This window comes from Mustela lutreola, chromosome 2 (assembly GCF_030435805.1).
Source record: "Mustela lutreola isolate mMusLut2 chromosome 2, mMusLut2.pri, whole genome shotgun sequence".
NCBI classification, from domain to species: Eukaryota; Metazoa; Chordata; class Mammalia; order Carnivora; family Mustelidae; genus Mustela; species Mustela lutreola.
In genome coordinates, this window is record NC_081291.1 from 139,374,342 (window position 1) to 139,390,890 (window position 16,549).

General features: G+C 36.4%; 1 protein-coding gene across 11 annotated transcripts in view; it reads left to right on the top strand.

Moving 5' to 3' along the window:
- Nucleotides 1-16,549, top strand: part of IFT80 (intraflagellar transport 80) — a 124,992-nt gene that overhangs the window by 28,014 nt on the left and 80,429 nt on the right. For all 11 annotated transcript variants that reach the window (XM_059163641.1, XM_059163640.1, XM_059163644.1 and 8 more), the window contains 2 exons: nt 565-633; nt 16,175-16,284. In XM_059163641.1, the coding sequence (XP_059019624.1) occupies nt 565-633; nt 16,175-16,284 (179 nt within the window). The remainder of the gene's footprint in view (nt 1-564; nt 634-16,174; nt 16,285-16,549) is intronic.

Genomic DNA, 16,549 nt, shown 5'->3' on the forward strand with positions numbered 1-16,549 from the left:
CCTGCCTATTTTTTTAACTTGTCCTTTTCCAGTGGTTTCTTTTTCAGCATATAAATATGTCCAGATGTCATCCATCTTGAAAATTGAGAAGAAATGGAATAAAAATTCTGCCTTTAACAAATGATTCTCTCTAGAGAATTTTCTTTCTTTCTTCTTTTAAGCAAGTTGTTCAAAAGAAAAGTCTACTACATCACTCAATTCAGTCCCCAGCTCACTGAAATTTGCCTGCAACTCTTCTTATTGCAAGGAAAGCACTTTTCTTTGAATTCTAGGATGGAGATTTCAGTGAAAATGAAAGCACTAGTTGAATAATATACTGACAAATCTCCTAAGATTAAAGGAAAAAAATAAACTTTTTGACATGGAAGTTAGGAGAATCTGATAAAATTTTTTCAAAGTAATTTCAATTTAAATTTTATAGTTATGAAACACTGTTATTTAATGAATAAATTGTGTCTGAATTTTAAATATGTATTAATGTAGATATATTGATTTTTCGATGCAAACTTAATGTTTAAATTTATTTCCTATAGATAAAAATATCAATTATTTTTCTCTTTATAGTTGGAGAAGATGGACAAATAAAAATCTGGTCAAAGACTGGGATGCTGAGATCAACTTTAGCTCAGCAAGGTATGTATATTAATCAATTAAGATATATTAATAGTTCCTTTTAAAGACCATTATAGTTCCTAAGACTGATTTAGGTAAGGTTCAAAGCCTGAAATCTCTTATTATTATTATTTTTTTAAGATTTTATTTATTTATTTGCGAGTAAGTGAGAGAATGCATATGAGTGGGGAGGGGTGTGCTGGGGGAAGAGAGATTCTCAAGCAGATTCCACTGAGTGGGGAACTCAATGCAGGACTTGATCTCATGTCCCAGAGATCATGACCTAAGCTGAAATCAAGAATTGAATACTTAACCAACTGAGGCACCCAGCACCCTGAAGTCTCTTATTTCTTTTTCTTTTTTTAAGATTTTATTTATTTATTTGACAGAAAGAGACATAGCGAAAGAGGAAATGCAAGCAGGGTAAGTGGGAGTGGGAGAGGGAGAAGCAGAGTTCCACCAAGTAGGGAGCCCAGTGCGGGACTGGAGCCCAGGACACTGGGATCGTGACCTGAGCCAAATGCAGACTCTTAACAACTGAGCCACTCAGGTGCACCTCTCATTTCTATTTATACTTTTTCTTCTTACTTTCCATGTTGCCTGATAAACCATGGTAACTGTATTATTTGAGCCAAGAAATATAAGAAACACTCAAGGCCTTTTTCTTTTTTAGTGAGTCTGTATAAATGCAGTTAAAGGCTGATGATTTTTTTTTAAATAATTCTGAATCCTTATGAGCATATATTATTTGGAATAGGATTGACTGTCTAGTTAAGTAAATAATAGTAATAGAAATATTAGGAGTAACTCCCTACTTAAAAAGTCCTAATAACTTCATAATATTACCATCCTTTCTAAACTGTACTACACCAAGAACTAATGATGTACTGTATGGTGACTAACAAAATAAAAAAAATAAATTGTATGTTTGATATCTAAACTACTGGAGGGGAGCAGATACTCTGATGGTCCAAAACATGGTAAAGTGCAACTGCTTAGAGAAGCATTTCAGTTTTCCATGTTAATTGGGAGGAAGTGCCCATAAAGTCAATTCAGTGGTCATTCCTGTTGAGATTTAGGTTACATACAATTTTTTTTGTGTGTATAGAAGATCTATTTTACTAATTAGATTTTTATGTAGGAATAGTAAAGCGGTTTTTTTTTTTTTTTTTTTTTTTTTTTTAATTTTTTATTTTTTATAAACATATATTTTTTATATACATATATTTTTATCCCCAGGTCTGTGAATCACCAGGTTTACACACTTCACAGCACTCACCAAATCACATACCCTCCCCAATGTCCATAATCCCACCCCCTTCTCCCCAACCCCCTCCCCCCGGCAACCCTCAGTTTGTTTTGTGAGATTAAGAGTCACTTATGGTTTGTCTCCCTCCCAATCCCATCTTGTTTCATTTATTCTTCTACCCACTTAAGCCTCCATGTTGCATCACCACTTCCTCATATCAGGGAGATCATATGATAGTTGTCTTTCTCTGCTTGACTTATTTCGCTAAGCATGATACGCTCTAGTTCCATCCACGTTGTTGCAAATGGCAAGATTTCATTTCTTTTGATGGCTGCATAGTATTCCATTGTGTATATATACCACATCTTCTTGATCCATTCATCTGTTGATGGACATCTAGGTTCTTTCCATAGTTTGGCTATTGTGGACATTGCTGCTATAAACATTCGGGTGCATGTGTCCCTTTGGATCACTACATTTGTATCTTTAGGGTAAATACCCAATAGTGCAATTGCTGGGTCATAGGGCAGTTCTATTTTCAACATTTTGAGGAACCTCCATGCTGTTTTCCAGAGTGGCTGCACCAGCTTGCATTCCCACCAACAGTGTAGGAGGGTTCCCCTTTCTCCGCATCCTCGCCAGCATCTGTCATTTCCTGACTTGTTGATTTTAGCCATTCTGACTGGTGTGAGGTGATATCTCATTGTGGTTTTGATTTGTATTTCCCTGATGCCAAGTGATATGGAGCACTTTTTCATGTGTCTGTTGGCCATCTGGATGTCTTCTTTGCAGAAATGTCTGTTCATGTCTTCTGCCCATTTCTTGATTGGATTATTTGTTCTTTGGGTGTTGAGTTTGCTAAGTTCTTTATAGATTCTGGACACTAGTCCTTTATCTGATATGTCGTTTGCAAATATCTTCTCCCATTCTGTCAGTTGTCTTTTGATTTTGTTAACTGTTTCCTTTGCTGTGCAAAAGCTTTTGATCTTGATGAAATCCCAGTAGTTCATTTTTTCCCTTGCTTCCCTTGCCTTTTGCGTTGTTCCTAGGAAGATGTTGCTGCGGCAGAGGTCGAAGAGGTTGCTGCCCGTGTTCTCCTCAAGGATTTTGATGGATTCCTTTCGTACATTGAGGTCCTTCATCCATTTTGAGTCTATTTTTGTGTGTGGTGTAAGGAAATGGTCCAATTTCATTTTTCTGCATGTGGCTGTCCAATTTTCCCAGCACCATTTATTGAAAAGGCTGTCTTTTTTCCATTGGACATTCTTTCCTGCTTTGTCGAAGATTAGTTGACCATAGAGTTGAGGGTCTATTTCTGGGCTCTCTATTCTGTTCCATTGATCTATGTGTCTGTTTTTGTGCCAGTACCATGCTGTCTTGATGATGACAGCTTTGTAATAGAGCTTGAAGTCCGGAATTGTGATGCCACCAACGTTGGCTTTCTTTTTCAATATCCCTTTGGCTATTCGAGGTCTTTTCTGGTTCCATATAAATTTTAGAATTATTTGTTCCATTTCTTTGAAAAAGATGGATGGTACTTTGATAGGAATTGCATTAAATGTGTAGATTGCTTTAGGTAGCATAGACATTTTCACAATATTTATTCTTCCAATCCAGGAGCATGGAACATTTTTCCATTTCTTTGTGTCTTCCTCAATTTCTTTCATGAGTACTTTATAGTTTTCTGAGTATAGATTCTGTGTCTCTTTGGTTAGGTTTATTCCTAGGTATCTTATGGTTTTGGATGCAATTGTAAATGGGATTGACTCCTTAATATCTCTTTCTTCTGTCTTGCTGTTGGTGTAGAGAAATGCAACTGATTTCTGTGCATTGATTTTATATCCTGACACTTTACTGAATTCCTGTATAAGTTCTAGCAGTTTTGGAGTGGAGTCTTTTGGGTTTTCCACATATAGTATCATATCATCTGCGAAGAGTGATAATTTGACTTCTTCTTTGCCGATTTGGATGCCTTTAATTTCCTTTTGTTGTCTGATTGCTGAGGCTAGGACCTCTAGTACGATGTTGAATAGCAGTGGTGATAATGGACATCCCTGCCGTGTTCCTGACCTTAGCGGAAAAGCTTTCAGTTTTTCTCCATTGAGAATGATATTTGCGGTGGGTTTTTCATAGATGGCTTTGATGATATTGAGGTATGTGCCCTCTATCCCTACACTTTGAAGAGTTTTGATCAGGAAGGGATGTTGTACTTTGTCAAATGCTTTTTCAGCATCTATTGAGAGTATCATATGGTTCTTGTTCTTTCTTTTATTGATGTGTTGTATCACATTGACTGATTTGCGGATGTTGAACCAACCTTGCAGCCCTGGAATAAATCCCACTTGGTCGTGGTGAATAATCTTTTTAATGTACTGTTGAATCCGATTGGCTAGTATTTTGTTGAGTATTTTCGCATCTGTGTTCATCAAGGATATCGGTCTATAGCTCTCTTTTTTGGTGGGATCCTTGTCTGGTTTTGGGATCAAGGTGATGCTGGCCTCATAAAATGAGTTTGGAAGTTTTCCTTCCATTTCTATTTTTTGGAACAGTTTCAGGAGAATAGGAATTAGTTCTTCTTTAAATGTTTGGTAGAATTCCCCCGGGAGGCCGTCTGGCCCTGGGCTTTTGTTTGTTTGGAGATTTTTAATGACTGTTTCAATCTCCTTACTGGTTATGGGTCTGTTCAGGCTTTCTATTTCTTCATGGTTCAGTTGTGGTAGTTTATATGTTTCTAGGAATGCATCCATTTCTTCCAGATTGTCAAATTTATTGCCGTAGAGTTGCTCATAGTATGTTCTTATAATAGTTTGTATTTCCTTGGTGTTAGTTGTGATCTCTCCTCTTTCATTCATTATTTTATTTATTTGGGTCCTTTCTCTTTTCTTTTTGATAAGTCGGGCCAGGGGTTTATCAATTTTATTAATTCTTTCAAAGAACCAGCTCCTAGTTTCGTTGATTTGTTCTATTGTTTTTTTGGTTTCTATTTCATTGATTTCTGCTCTGATCTTTATGATTTCTCTTCTCCTGCTGGGCTTAGGGTTTCTTTCTTGTTCCTTCTCCAGCTCCTTTAGGTGTAGGGTTAGGTTGTGTACCTGAGACCTTTCTTGTTTCTTGAGAAAGGCTTGTACCGCTATATATTTTCCTCTCAGGACTGCCTTTGTTGTGTCCCACAGATTTTGAACCGTTGTATTTTCATTATCATTTGTTTCCATGATTTTTTTCAATTCTTCTTTAATTTCCCGGTTGACCCATTCATTCTTTAGAAGGATACTGTTTAGTCTCCATGTATTTGGGTTCTTTCCAAACTTCCTTTTGTGGTTGAGTTCTAGCTTTAGAGCATTGTGGTCTGAAAATATGCAGGGAATGATCCCAATCTTTTGATACCGGTTGAGTCCTGATTTAGGACCGAGGATGTGATCTATTCTGGAGAATGTACCATGTGCACTAGAGAAGAATGTGTATTCTGTTGCTTTGGGATGAAATATTCTGAATATATCTGTGATGTCCATCTGGTCCAGTGTGTCATTTAAGGCCTTTATTTCCTTGCTGATCTTTTGCTTGGATGACCTGTCCATTTCAGTGAGGGGAATATTAAAGTCCCCTACTATTATTGTATTGTTGTTTATGTGTTTCTTTGATTTTGTTATTAATTTGTTTATATAGTTGGCTGCTCCCACGTTGGGGGCATAGATATTTAAAATTGTTAAATCTTCTTGTTGGACAGACCCTTTGAGTATGATATAGTGTCCTTCCTCATCTCTTATTACAGTCTTTGGCTTAAAATCTAATTGATCTGATATAAGGATTGCCACTCCTGCTTTCTTCTGATGTCCATTAGCATGGTAAATTCTTTTCCACCCCCTCACTTTAAATCTGGAAGTGTCTTCGGGCTTAAAATGTGTTTCTTGGAGGCAACATATAGATGGGTTTTGTTTTTTTATCCATTCTGATACCCTGTGTCTTTTGACAGGGGCATTTAGCCCATTCACATTCAGGGTAACTATTGAGAGATATGAATTTAGTGCCATTGTATTGCCTGTAAGGTGACTGTTACTGTATATGGTCTCTGTTCCTTTCTGATCTACCACTTGTAGGCTCTCTCTTTGCTTAGAGGACCCCTTTCAATATTTCCTGTAGAGCTGGTTTGGTATTTGCAAATTCTTTCAGTTGTTGTTTGTCCTGGAAGCTTTTAATCTCTCCTTCTATTTTCAATGATAGCCTAGCTGGATATAGTATTCTTGGCTGCATGTTTTTCTCGTTTAGTGCTCTGAAAATATCATGCCAGCTCTTTCTGGCCTGCCAGGTCTCTGTGGATAAGTCAGCTGCCAATCTAATATTTTTACCATTGTATGTTACAGACTTCTTTTCCCGGGCTGCTTTCAGGATTTTCTCTTTGTCATTGAGACTTGTAAATTTTACTATTATGTGACGGGGTGTGGGCCTATTCTTATTTATTTTGAGGGGCATTCTCTGAACCTCCTGAATTTTGATGCTTGTTCCCTTTGCCATATTGGGGAAATTCTCCCCAATAATTCTCTCCAGTATACCTTCTGCTCCCCTCTCACTTTCTTCTTCTTCTGGAATCCCAATTATTCTAATGTTGTTTCGTCTTATGGTGTCACTTATTTCTCGAATTCTCCCCTCGTGGTCCAGTAGCTGTTTGTCCCTCTTTTGATCAGCTTCTTTATTCTCTGTCATTTGGTCTTCTATATCACTAATTCTTTCTTCTGCCTCATTTATCCTAGCAGTGAGAGCCTCCATTTTTGATTGCACCTCATTAATAGCTTTTTTGATTTCAACTTGGTTAGATTTTAGTTCTTTTATTTCTCCAGAAAGGGCTTTTATATCTCTCGAGAGGGTTTCTCTAATATCTTCCATGCCTTTTTCGAGCCCGGCTAGAACCTTGAGAATTGTCATTCTGAACTCTAGATCTGACATATTACCGATGTCTGTATTGATTAGGTCCCTAGCCTTCGGTACTGCCTCTTGTTCTTTTTTTTGTGGTGAATTTTTACGTCTTGTCATTTTGTCCAGATAAGAGTAAATGAAGGGGCAAGTAAAATACTAAAAGGGTGGCAACAACCCCAGGAAAATATGCTTTAGCCAAATTAGAAGAGATCCAAAATCGTGAGTGGGGAGAAAGGGGATAAAAAGAGGTTCAAAAAGGAAGAAAGAAAAAAGAAAAAAAAAAAAAAAAAAAAAAAAAGAAAAGAATTTTTTTTTAAAAAAGAAAACACCTAAGAAAAATGTAAAAAATATATATATATATATTAGATAAACTAGTAAAAAATCGTTAAAAAAGAAAAAGGTAACAGTTAAAAAAAAAAAAAATTTTACCCGAAGGCGAGAAAAAAAAAAAAAATGAAAAAGAAAAAATTAAATTAACTGCAAGACTAAAAAAAATCACAGGAAAAAAGCCATGAGTTCCGTGCTTGGCTTTCTCCTCCTCTGGAATTCTGCTGCTCTCCTTGGTATTGAAACCGCACTCCTTGGTAGGTGAGCTTGGTCTCGGCTGGATTTCTTGTTGATCTTCTGGGGGAGGGGCCTGTTGTAGTGATTTTCAAGTGTCTTTGCCCCAGGCGGAATTACACCGCCCTTACCCGGGGCCGGGGTGAGTAATCCGCTCGGGTTTGCTTTCAGGAGCTTTTGTTCCCTGAGCGCTTTCCGTAGAGTTCCAGAGGACGGGAATACAAATGGCGGCCTCCTGGTCTCCGGCCCGGAGGAGCCGAGAGCCCAGGGCCCCACTCCTCAGTGCGCCCTCAGAGAACAGCGCCCAGTTACTCCCGTCTGCCTGACCTCCGGCCGCGCTCCGAGCTCACCGAGCCTGCGACCGGTTCAAGGTAACACGGAGCTGCGAGCTTACTGTCGGCTCTGTCTCTGTAGCCGGCTTTCCCGTTCCAATACCCGCAAGCTCTGCGACACTCAGACACCCCCGATCCTTCTGTGACCCTGCGGGACCTGAGGCCACGCTGACCCCGCGTGGGCTTCGCTCCGGTTTAGCCTCTGGAGCGATGTCCCTCCGCGGAGCAGACTTTTAAAAGTCCTGATTTTGTGCGCGGTTGCTCCGCCGCTTGCCGGGAGCCGGCCCCTCCCCCCGGGGTCTATCTTCCCGTCGCTTTGGATTCACTTCTCCGCCGGTCCTACCTTTCAGAAAGTGGTTGTTTTTCTGTTTCCAGAATTGCTGTTCTTCTTCTCTTCGATCTGCCGATGGATTTTCAGGTGTTTGCAATCTTTAGATAAGCTATCTAGCTGATCTCCGGCTAGCTGAAGCAGTCTCAGCTTGCTACTTCTCCGCCATCTTGACTCCTCCAGTAAAGCGGTTTTCATGTTTAACTGAAAATATATCAGCTGGCCTTCAAAGATGGCAGACTATTCTCGAGAATTATATAATCAAGTTATATTGTGAAGCATCTCTGGTAACTGACTTCCAAAAATTTCCAGATTTCATTAAAAAAATTTTTTTTAATGATTTTTTAAAATTTATTTGGCAGAGAGAGAGACAGGGAGCCCAGTGTGGGGCTCCATCCCAGGACCCCAGGATCATGACCTGAGCTGAAGGCAGACACTAACCGACTGAGCCACCTAGGCACCCCCAGATTTCATTTTTTAAGTCACGTTTACTCTTAAGATAGTGTTAAAATAGTTACATTTCTTTAGCTATCCATTAACCAAATTTTAGCGAAGGGTAACCATAAATACTGGGTAGTACTTATCTAGGTAACCATAAACACTTGGTAGTAGCAAAAATGTTGATGAGATTCAGTTTATCCATTTTTTTCTCTGATTGCTTCTGCTTTTGGTATCATATCTAAGAAACCATTGCCTTATCCAAAGTCACGAAGATTTAGACTTTTATTTTCTTCCACGAGTTTTATAGTTTCAGTGTTTACATTTAGGTCTATAATCCATTTTGAGTTAGTTTTGTGTATGATGTTTATTTTAGAGAGGGATGGGTGGTACTCTCTTTAATTTTTTTTTTCCTTCCTTCCAAATAGATGGGTAAATAAATTCCCTTAGAAAGTTAAAATACTGATTAGGTTTATGATAAAGGTAATTTTATTATGTCTTCATCACATCATGTAATGATATTTTCCATTGACATTCCAAATAGCTGTAATTTTCTTAACATCAAATGACTGAAAGGGCTTATCATTTTTATCTCATTTGAATCTTATTTATTCTCCTCACTTGAGGTTTATATTAAGTATGAGATTAGTGAGCAAAATTAAATTATATAGATTTTCATATTTTAGTTAACCTGTTGATATTTCAAGATAATCAGATATCTTTGGATTAAGAATTACAGATTTACTATAGAACTATGCATCTGATTTTTAGGTTTTTGATTGTTGGTGCCACCCATGCTTTCCTAATAAGGCATAGGCTTTTCCTGTTTCATCTCTGGGGAAAAACATTGGAAAAATTAAGTTATGATGATATTAACCCTGAAGGAAAAATCTCTGGTTATTTATAAGGTTTATTTGATTTATTAAAGGCTATAATTTTTGATGGTGATTATGAACTACTGATAGCTGGATGCTAAAGGCTCAAATAAGGAGGCCAAAATAGGTGGGGAAGGGGACTTCTGCCTCTTTTAGGGGGAAAAACTGTAAATTTTGGCAAAAAAATGAAATAACATAAGCCTGAGTTATTGTAACACTTGGAATTCAGTAAACAATGTTGAAAACATCCTGGTGATTTTTACTACATGTTTATATTAGTTGCATTTATTTTTGATGAATAGAAAAAGTTTCCTGAATTCATTTCTTTTTTTTAGAAAAAGATATTTTATTTATTTATTTTTAAACATTTATTTATTTATTTTAGAGAGCACACATTCACATGGGGGGGGAGAGAGGGAGAGAATCTTTAAGGAGACTCTGCTGAGGGTGGAGCCTCTCATAAGACTCTCTCTCACATCCCATGAGATCATGACCTGAGCTGAAACCAAGAGTTGGACACTTAGTTGACTGAGCCACCCAGGCATACCCTTAATTCATTTCTTAATGATTGGGGATGGATATATAGATAGAAGTCATGGTCATCACCTTCTCCTCTAATATAGAAAAAGCATTAATCCCAAGTTTTTAATTTTTTTTTTAAATTTGACTTAGTTTAAAAACAATTCCTACTGGTACTTATGAGGAGTTATTTTTCCTCATTAGAGAAAAATAGTGTATGGGCCAGGGATAATTATAATTAAGCTTTGTATATTTTAATTATAGGCTAAAATTGGAATAGAGTAATACTGCAAACTTTTGAGGACATTTTCCCCACCCCACATTATATTCAAATGGAAGGATGGAATGACAAAAATGGAACCTGGAACATAGAAAAATGGAACTAAATAATGAATTTAGTAAAGGAAGTGAACTGGAAATATAAATAACTGTAGCATAGGCAGGATGTTTTTGTTATTACAAAGGTGCTGTGAGAGGATAGGAAAGCAGAGATTATTGCTTTGGAGGGAAAGGAAGTATCAGAAAGGCTTTCTGGCAAATATCAGAATATCTTTTTTTTTTTTTTTTTTTCTTTTAAGAGAGGGGTATGGGAAAGGAGAGAATGAATCTTAAGTGAACTCCATGTCTAGTGCAGATCCTGATATGGGGGGCTTGATCTCAGAACTCTGAGATCATGACCTGAGCTGAAACCAAGAGTCGGATACTCAACTGACTGAGCCACCCAGGTGCCCTTGGAATATCGTTTGATTGAGCTTTAAAAGATAAAGAAAGTAGGGAAGGAAATGGGCCTGTTAGCAATGGAGTGGAGCTGTGGAGGAAGTTAGGTGGTCAAAGGTTTAGAGGCAGAACAGCATAAGGTAGGGAAATTAGGTATATAGGAGCAGACCCTTTGGGCCAGAGGGCAGGCTATATGAGGCTGTATATCCAAAGGGACCGAGACATTGATGACAATGGATGCTAAATGAAGGGTTTTGATTTTGTTTTATGAGTATACCAAACCTTAAAAAAATAAACAGAAGAATAAGAGGTAAAAACTATCTCTTAGGAACATAAACTTAGCAGTAATATGTAGGATAAATCAGAAGAAATAGAGATTAAATGGGGTGGTCAGCAATAGACACATGAAAAGATCTGAACATCACTGACCATCAGGGAAATGCAATTCAAAACCACAATAGGATAGCACCTTACATCTGTCAGAATGGCTAAAATAAAAAAAAAGACAAAAAACAACAAGTGTTGGTGAAGATGTGGTGAACAAGGAATCCTCATGCATGGTGGTCTAAGTTAATACAGCCACTGTGGAAAATAGTATGGAGGTTCCTCTTAAAAACAGAAACATTATATGATCCAGTAATTCTACTACTGGGTGTTTTCCCCAAAAAATGAAAACACTAATTCAGAAAGATATATGCACCCCTGTTTACTGCAGCATTGTTTATAATAGTCAAGATATAGAAGCAACCTAAGTGTCCATCAGTAGAAGAATGGATAGAGAAAATGTGGTAAAAATGTACAATGGAATATTACACAGCCATTAAAAAGGATGAGGTCATCTCACTTGAGACAACATGGATGGACCCGGAGGGTATTATGTTAAGTGAGGTAAGTCAGGCAGAAAAAGACAAATACCATATGATTTCACTTATATGTGGAATCTAAAAACAAAACAAATCAGTAAACAAAAAGCAGAATCTGACCTATAAATATACAAAAGAAACTGATGATTGTTAGACAAAAGAGGGTGTGGGGGTGGGCAGAGTGGTTGAAGGGAAGTGGGAAATATAGACTTTCAGTTATGAATGAATAAGCACCAGAGTATAAGGCATAGCATAGAGACTACAGTCAATGATACTATAATAGTGTTGTATGATGATAGATGGCAGCTACACTTGGGGTGAACATAGCATAATATATAGAGAAATTGAATTACTGTGTTGTACACCTGGAACTAATATAACGTTGTGTGTCAGTTACAGTAAAAAAATTAAAAATAATAATAACGAAAAAAATAAAATGAAAAAAATGGGGGTGACCAGTAAGGAGGTTATTGGAATGTTCTATGCTAGTGTGCATTGAGGCTTGAACAGAGACAGTAATGATAATTGAAAAAAGTGAGTAGTTCTTAGTAGTTGACAGGAATGGATATCCTATAAGAGGTAGAGAATTCAGAAAGAAGAATTAACGAGGGATTCTGTTAGAGGGATGATAGTTTTGAATGTGTAGAGTCTGAAGTCTTTGATGCAAGTAGAAATACTGTGTTAGGGCTCAGAAGTAAAGCTGAAATAATGTGAGAGTCAATTATAGAAAGGTGAAAGGTGAAGCTATAGGGGAAGTTGTGATCGCCAAGGGATAAGTGGCTGAGGATAGAAACTGGAGATACAAATGCATTCATTTAAGCCTTTTCTCTTTACTAATCCAAGAACATATATAACCAAAAAGTTGCTTTTTTGTGGAATAAATCCTACTTGATTGCTTACTGATAATATATGTCCCTCAAATAGAATGAAAGGGAAATAATTCTTGGGTTTTTAATTCTTGATGATTTGGCAACCGAAAAAAAAGTTGAGTTCCTACTATCATGAGCAACACAATAAACAGCTAGTTGCTTATTGAATTACAAAGTGATTTCTAGTAGTGGTGGGTAATAGATAGTGCTTATATAGTATCAGACTCTGCTCTAAGTACTTTCCCTATATTCCCCCAATGTAGACTTATATTGCATTCAAGGCAAAGATAGCTTATACTTCACTGTGATAGTGAAGAGTTTGTTTCAAAAGCATTCTTAAAAACATGCAAAAACATTTAGGGGCTACTTTTTAGTATGAGTTTGAAAAACATGGTATATTTGACCATGTACTTCCTTAAAACAATTGAAATACATTTTTGTCTCCTCTTCTGTGGTTTAAAATGCCTTCAACAGGTTGAAAGAATTTAGATAATTTGTTTTACAGAGAGATAAGGGTCTGACATTTAACACAACCCCAGGTGCATGTGGTTTCTTAAAAAATGTCAAAAAGGTCACATGATCTTAGTGTACAGAGTCAGAAAAACAAGATATTTTTGAGTGTCTTAACTGAAATGGAACATAAATAAAAATTCCCAATATAAAAAGCAAGAAATTCTTTAATTATTATGAAACTACTTTTTTTTTGTCCATTTTTTTGCTAACTATTGGAATTAATAACATTACATAATTTGCTAAACTTTTGGTTGAAAACTTATTTAACCTGAAGTCTATAGTTGTTATTTTCATACTGCGTTTGCAAAGTGAAGTGTAATGATGAGAGTAATTCAATGCTTTAATAAGCATGTTTTAAAAAAAATATATTTAAAATATTGCAGGTTTTTGAAATGCAAGTGGGATGGATTTCATTATAATAAAAATCATTATTTTCTTTATAAAGCTAATTTTTCCACTTTCAGTAATGATGTTCATCAGAACTACCCAAATTAGAAATTGTATAGTATATCTCCTTTTGGAAAAGAAAGCATTCGTGTATACAATGGTTTCACACTTAACATTTTATTATAAATATAAGAGATGAATATAATGAAAACTTGTCTTAGTTCTTGATATTATATCCATTTTAAATATTAGTGGTTAGGAAGATTGAACTAATGGGACTTAACTATTAATTTGGGGTTTTTTTTGTTTATTTTCCTGTTTGGTTGTTTTTTAAAGATTTTATTTATTTATTCGACAGAGAGGGAGAGCACAAGTAGGCAGAGTGGTAGATGGAGGCAGAGCAAGAAGCAATCTCTCCACTGAGCTGGGAACCCAAAGCAGGACTGGATTCCAGGACCCTGGGACCATTACCTGAGTTGAAGGCAGCAGCTTAACCAACTGAGCCACCCAGGCGCCCTCTGTATTTGTTTTTGATAAACAAATGTGGTTAAAAGCCACATGTTATAGCAAAGGAATTGCTTAACTTTTTCTCTATAATCTTATTTTGTTTTATACTATAAGTTTTTATATCTGTTTTTTTAACATTATTATTGTTTAAAAAATATTTTATAATCAGGAAATGAATAAACTCCCAAGTCCTAACAGGGAAGATAAGTATTGTGAAGATTTATAAGGTTAATAAGCAAGGAAATGGTGACACAGCTGACTTAATGAGGCCACAAATTCAATGCTAAAGAGGACAAAAGCGTCCCTAGCTCCTCATCCTATACCCCAACTGTGCCTTTTACCACAACTAAAGGGCTAGAGTCACATCCTGTATAACTCAATAGGAGTTGTATTTACTGAATTATTTCCTTGGGGGTAGATGTTTGTCATTGTTTAATGTATACCCCAGAAAAGTGTAATTTTACTGATTCTATTCAGGATGACTTGATAGTCCTTAATTAAAATATATTAATTTACTTTTTGCACAATAATTACAACTATAATAATGGAAATAAAGAAGGTACCTAAAACTCTACCACCCTATCAAATAAGCATTCAGCCTCTATTCCCTTCCAGTACTCATCAAGAACCATATTTGAAATATCTGAAATTTTGATTTACATGTTCTAGGGAGTTTATTAGAGTTGAATTCTATTTGGCAATTTACTTGTAAAATCCAGGTCAACTTCTGGCTACTTCCAGAGAATATTCCAAGAGAATGTACTTACCAAGTGTAGAAGAAGTGCCTTCTGGCCATTTGTGGGTTCTTCAGATACAGATCAGTCCTAGATGTAATTGACTGAATAGCATATTTAGACCCAATATACTATCTAACCTAAATCATGAAAGGCATGCTTTAGAGTTTGTTTGGTTGTTTTTTGTTTGTTTGTTTTTTGCTCTAGGTCTGTTGTAAACTAGACCTTCTAAATTCCTTAAACTGCTGAGACTTGCTCACAACTGAATTATATTCTGATTGGGAATAAAATGGCATGAAAAAAGTAGGGTGCCACTTGAGCACAAGCCATTACTGAAATTTACTCCCTGTTGATTACTGATTACTCCTGTTGATTAGCATCAGTTGGGTTTCCCATTTAAATGAACAGTTAAATCTTATTGATTACCCATAAATCCTCAGACTCAGATTTCATTTTCCTAAGAATGTCTTATTCATTCACAGAAAGTCAACTGCTACAGTAGTCTGATTTATAAGTTCTAGATGATTTTTGAAAGCACCTTTAGAAATATTAATGGATTAATATTTCATAGATTAATTGTATAACCTTGATTCACTTTCCTAATGGATGGTAACTGAGTCAGAGAGTGGAGTACAGTTTATTTAATGCTTTTGCCAGGTATAATACTCATTTTTTAAAAAAAACTAGGTTCAAATAAAGTACAGCCTTCTAGAAGATATTAATGTGAAAGTCATTGAGTTAAAAAAATACCTTCTCCAAATTCCTATCCTAAGAAATTGAAAACAGTATGAAGTTTAAAGTAGTTTATAAAATGGTACATTGAGGGCGCTTGGGTGGCCCAGTGGGTTAAGCCTCTGCCTTCGGCTCAGGTCAGGATCTCAGGATGCTGGGATTGAGCCCCGCATGGGGCTCTCTGGTCAGTGGGGAGCCTGCTTCCCCACCCCTTCTCTGCCGACCTCTCTGCCTACTTGTGATCTCTGTCTGTCAAATAAATAAATAAAGCCTTTTAAAAAAAAAAAAGAATGGTACATTGAGTCAAACATGTACTTTTCCCCAAAAGTATAAGTCAGCTTCATCCTGGTTATGGGGTATCTGAACCCTTCTTAGCCTAGCTTTCAGGCCAAAGTCCCGCTTGATCGATAGCAAAACTTTCCCCAATCTGATGTTTAATTTGCCATTTATAAATTCTAGATAGGAGGGGGTAGATCATTTGGGGGTAGAATGGTTTCTGTCCATTAGAGAACTGCTTAAGCCCCAGATGAGTGGTAGGTCTATTTCCTGTAGTATCCTCAGGAATGGGAATTAATCAATAAAGTAAATATACCATTTATATTTTTGTATGGAAAATTTAAGTCAACTTATGTATTGAGTCAGTTTAAGCACTGATGGCTGTTGGTGGGAAATGATAAATCATGACTTTTCGGATATTTCTTTATATCTTAAAATAATGAAGTGTATTTATTTTATGTTCTATATTTTAGTAGCACACTATATTGAGTTCCTAAAAACTCCCATCCTCTCTTCTCAGCAAGATCAAAATTAGTTAAAAACATAGTTTTTCAGTTGCTTACAGTAGATTTTCAATGGTCAGTATGAACTCAGTTTGTTTTAGTATCAGGCTATTCTTAAAGGGCCATTGAATATGAAATGAAATGGCACTCCATATTGCTTTTTTTGATGCTCTTAACTAGCTCTCTTGTTATAAGGCATAATAATGAAAAACTGTTGAATTTTTTTTTAAATTTTCTTTTCCTTTTTACAGGAACACCAGTATATTCAGTAGCATGGGGCCCTGATTCAGAAAAAGTTCTTTACACGGCAGGCAAGCAGCTGATCATTAAACCTCTTCAACCAAATGCTAAAGTTTTACAGGTATTTCTCAGGCATTTGTAAGCTGTTATCAGGATCTGTTGGACTGCTAAGTGAGAGGTCACTTTCTTAGGAGTCCCTTTCTTCTGGGTGGTCTTTTGTCTGAAGCTTTTAAGTGTGTGTTTTTACTAGTCTTTATTACAGAATAGGGGATATCTGGTTATGTTTCTAACAAGGTTCACTTCCTCCTTATTCCAATTTACATTATACCAGTAAATCATAAATGTGTTTTGAGTTACTAAATTGTCACATGATTTGGCATGATAGG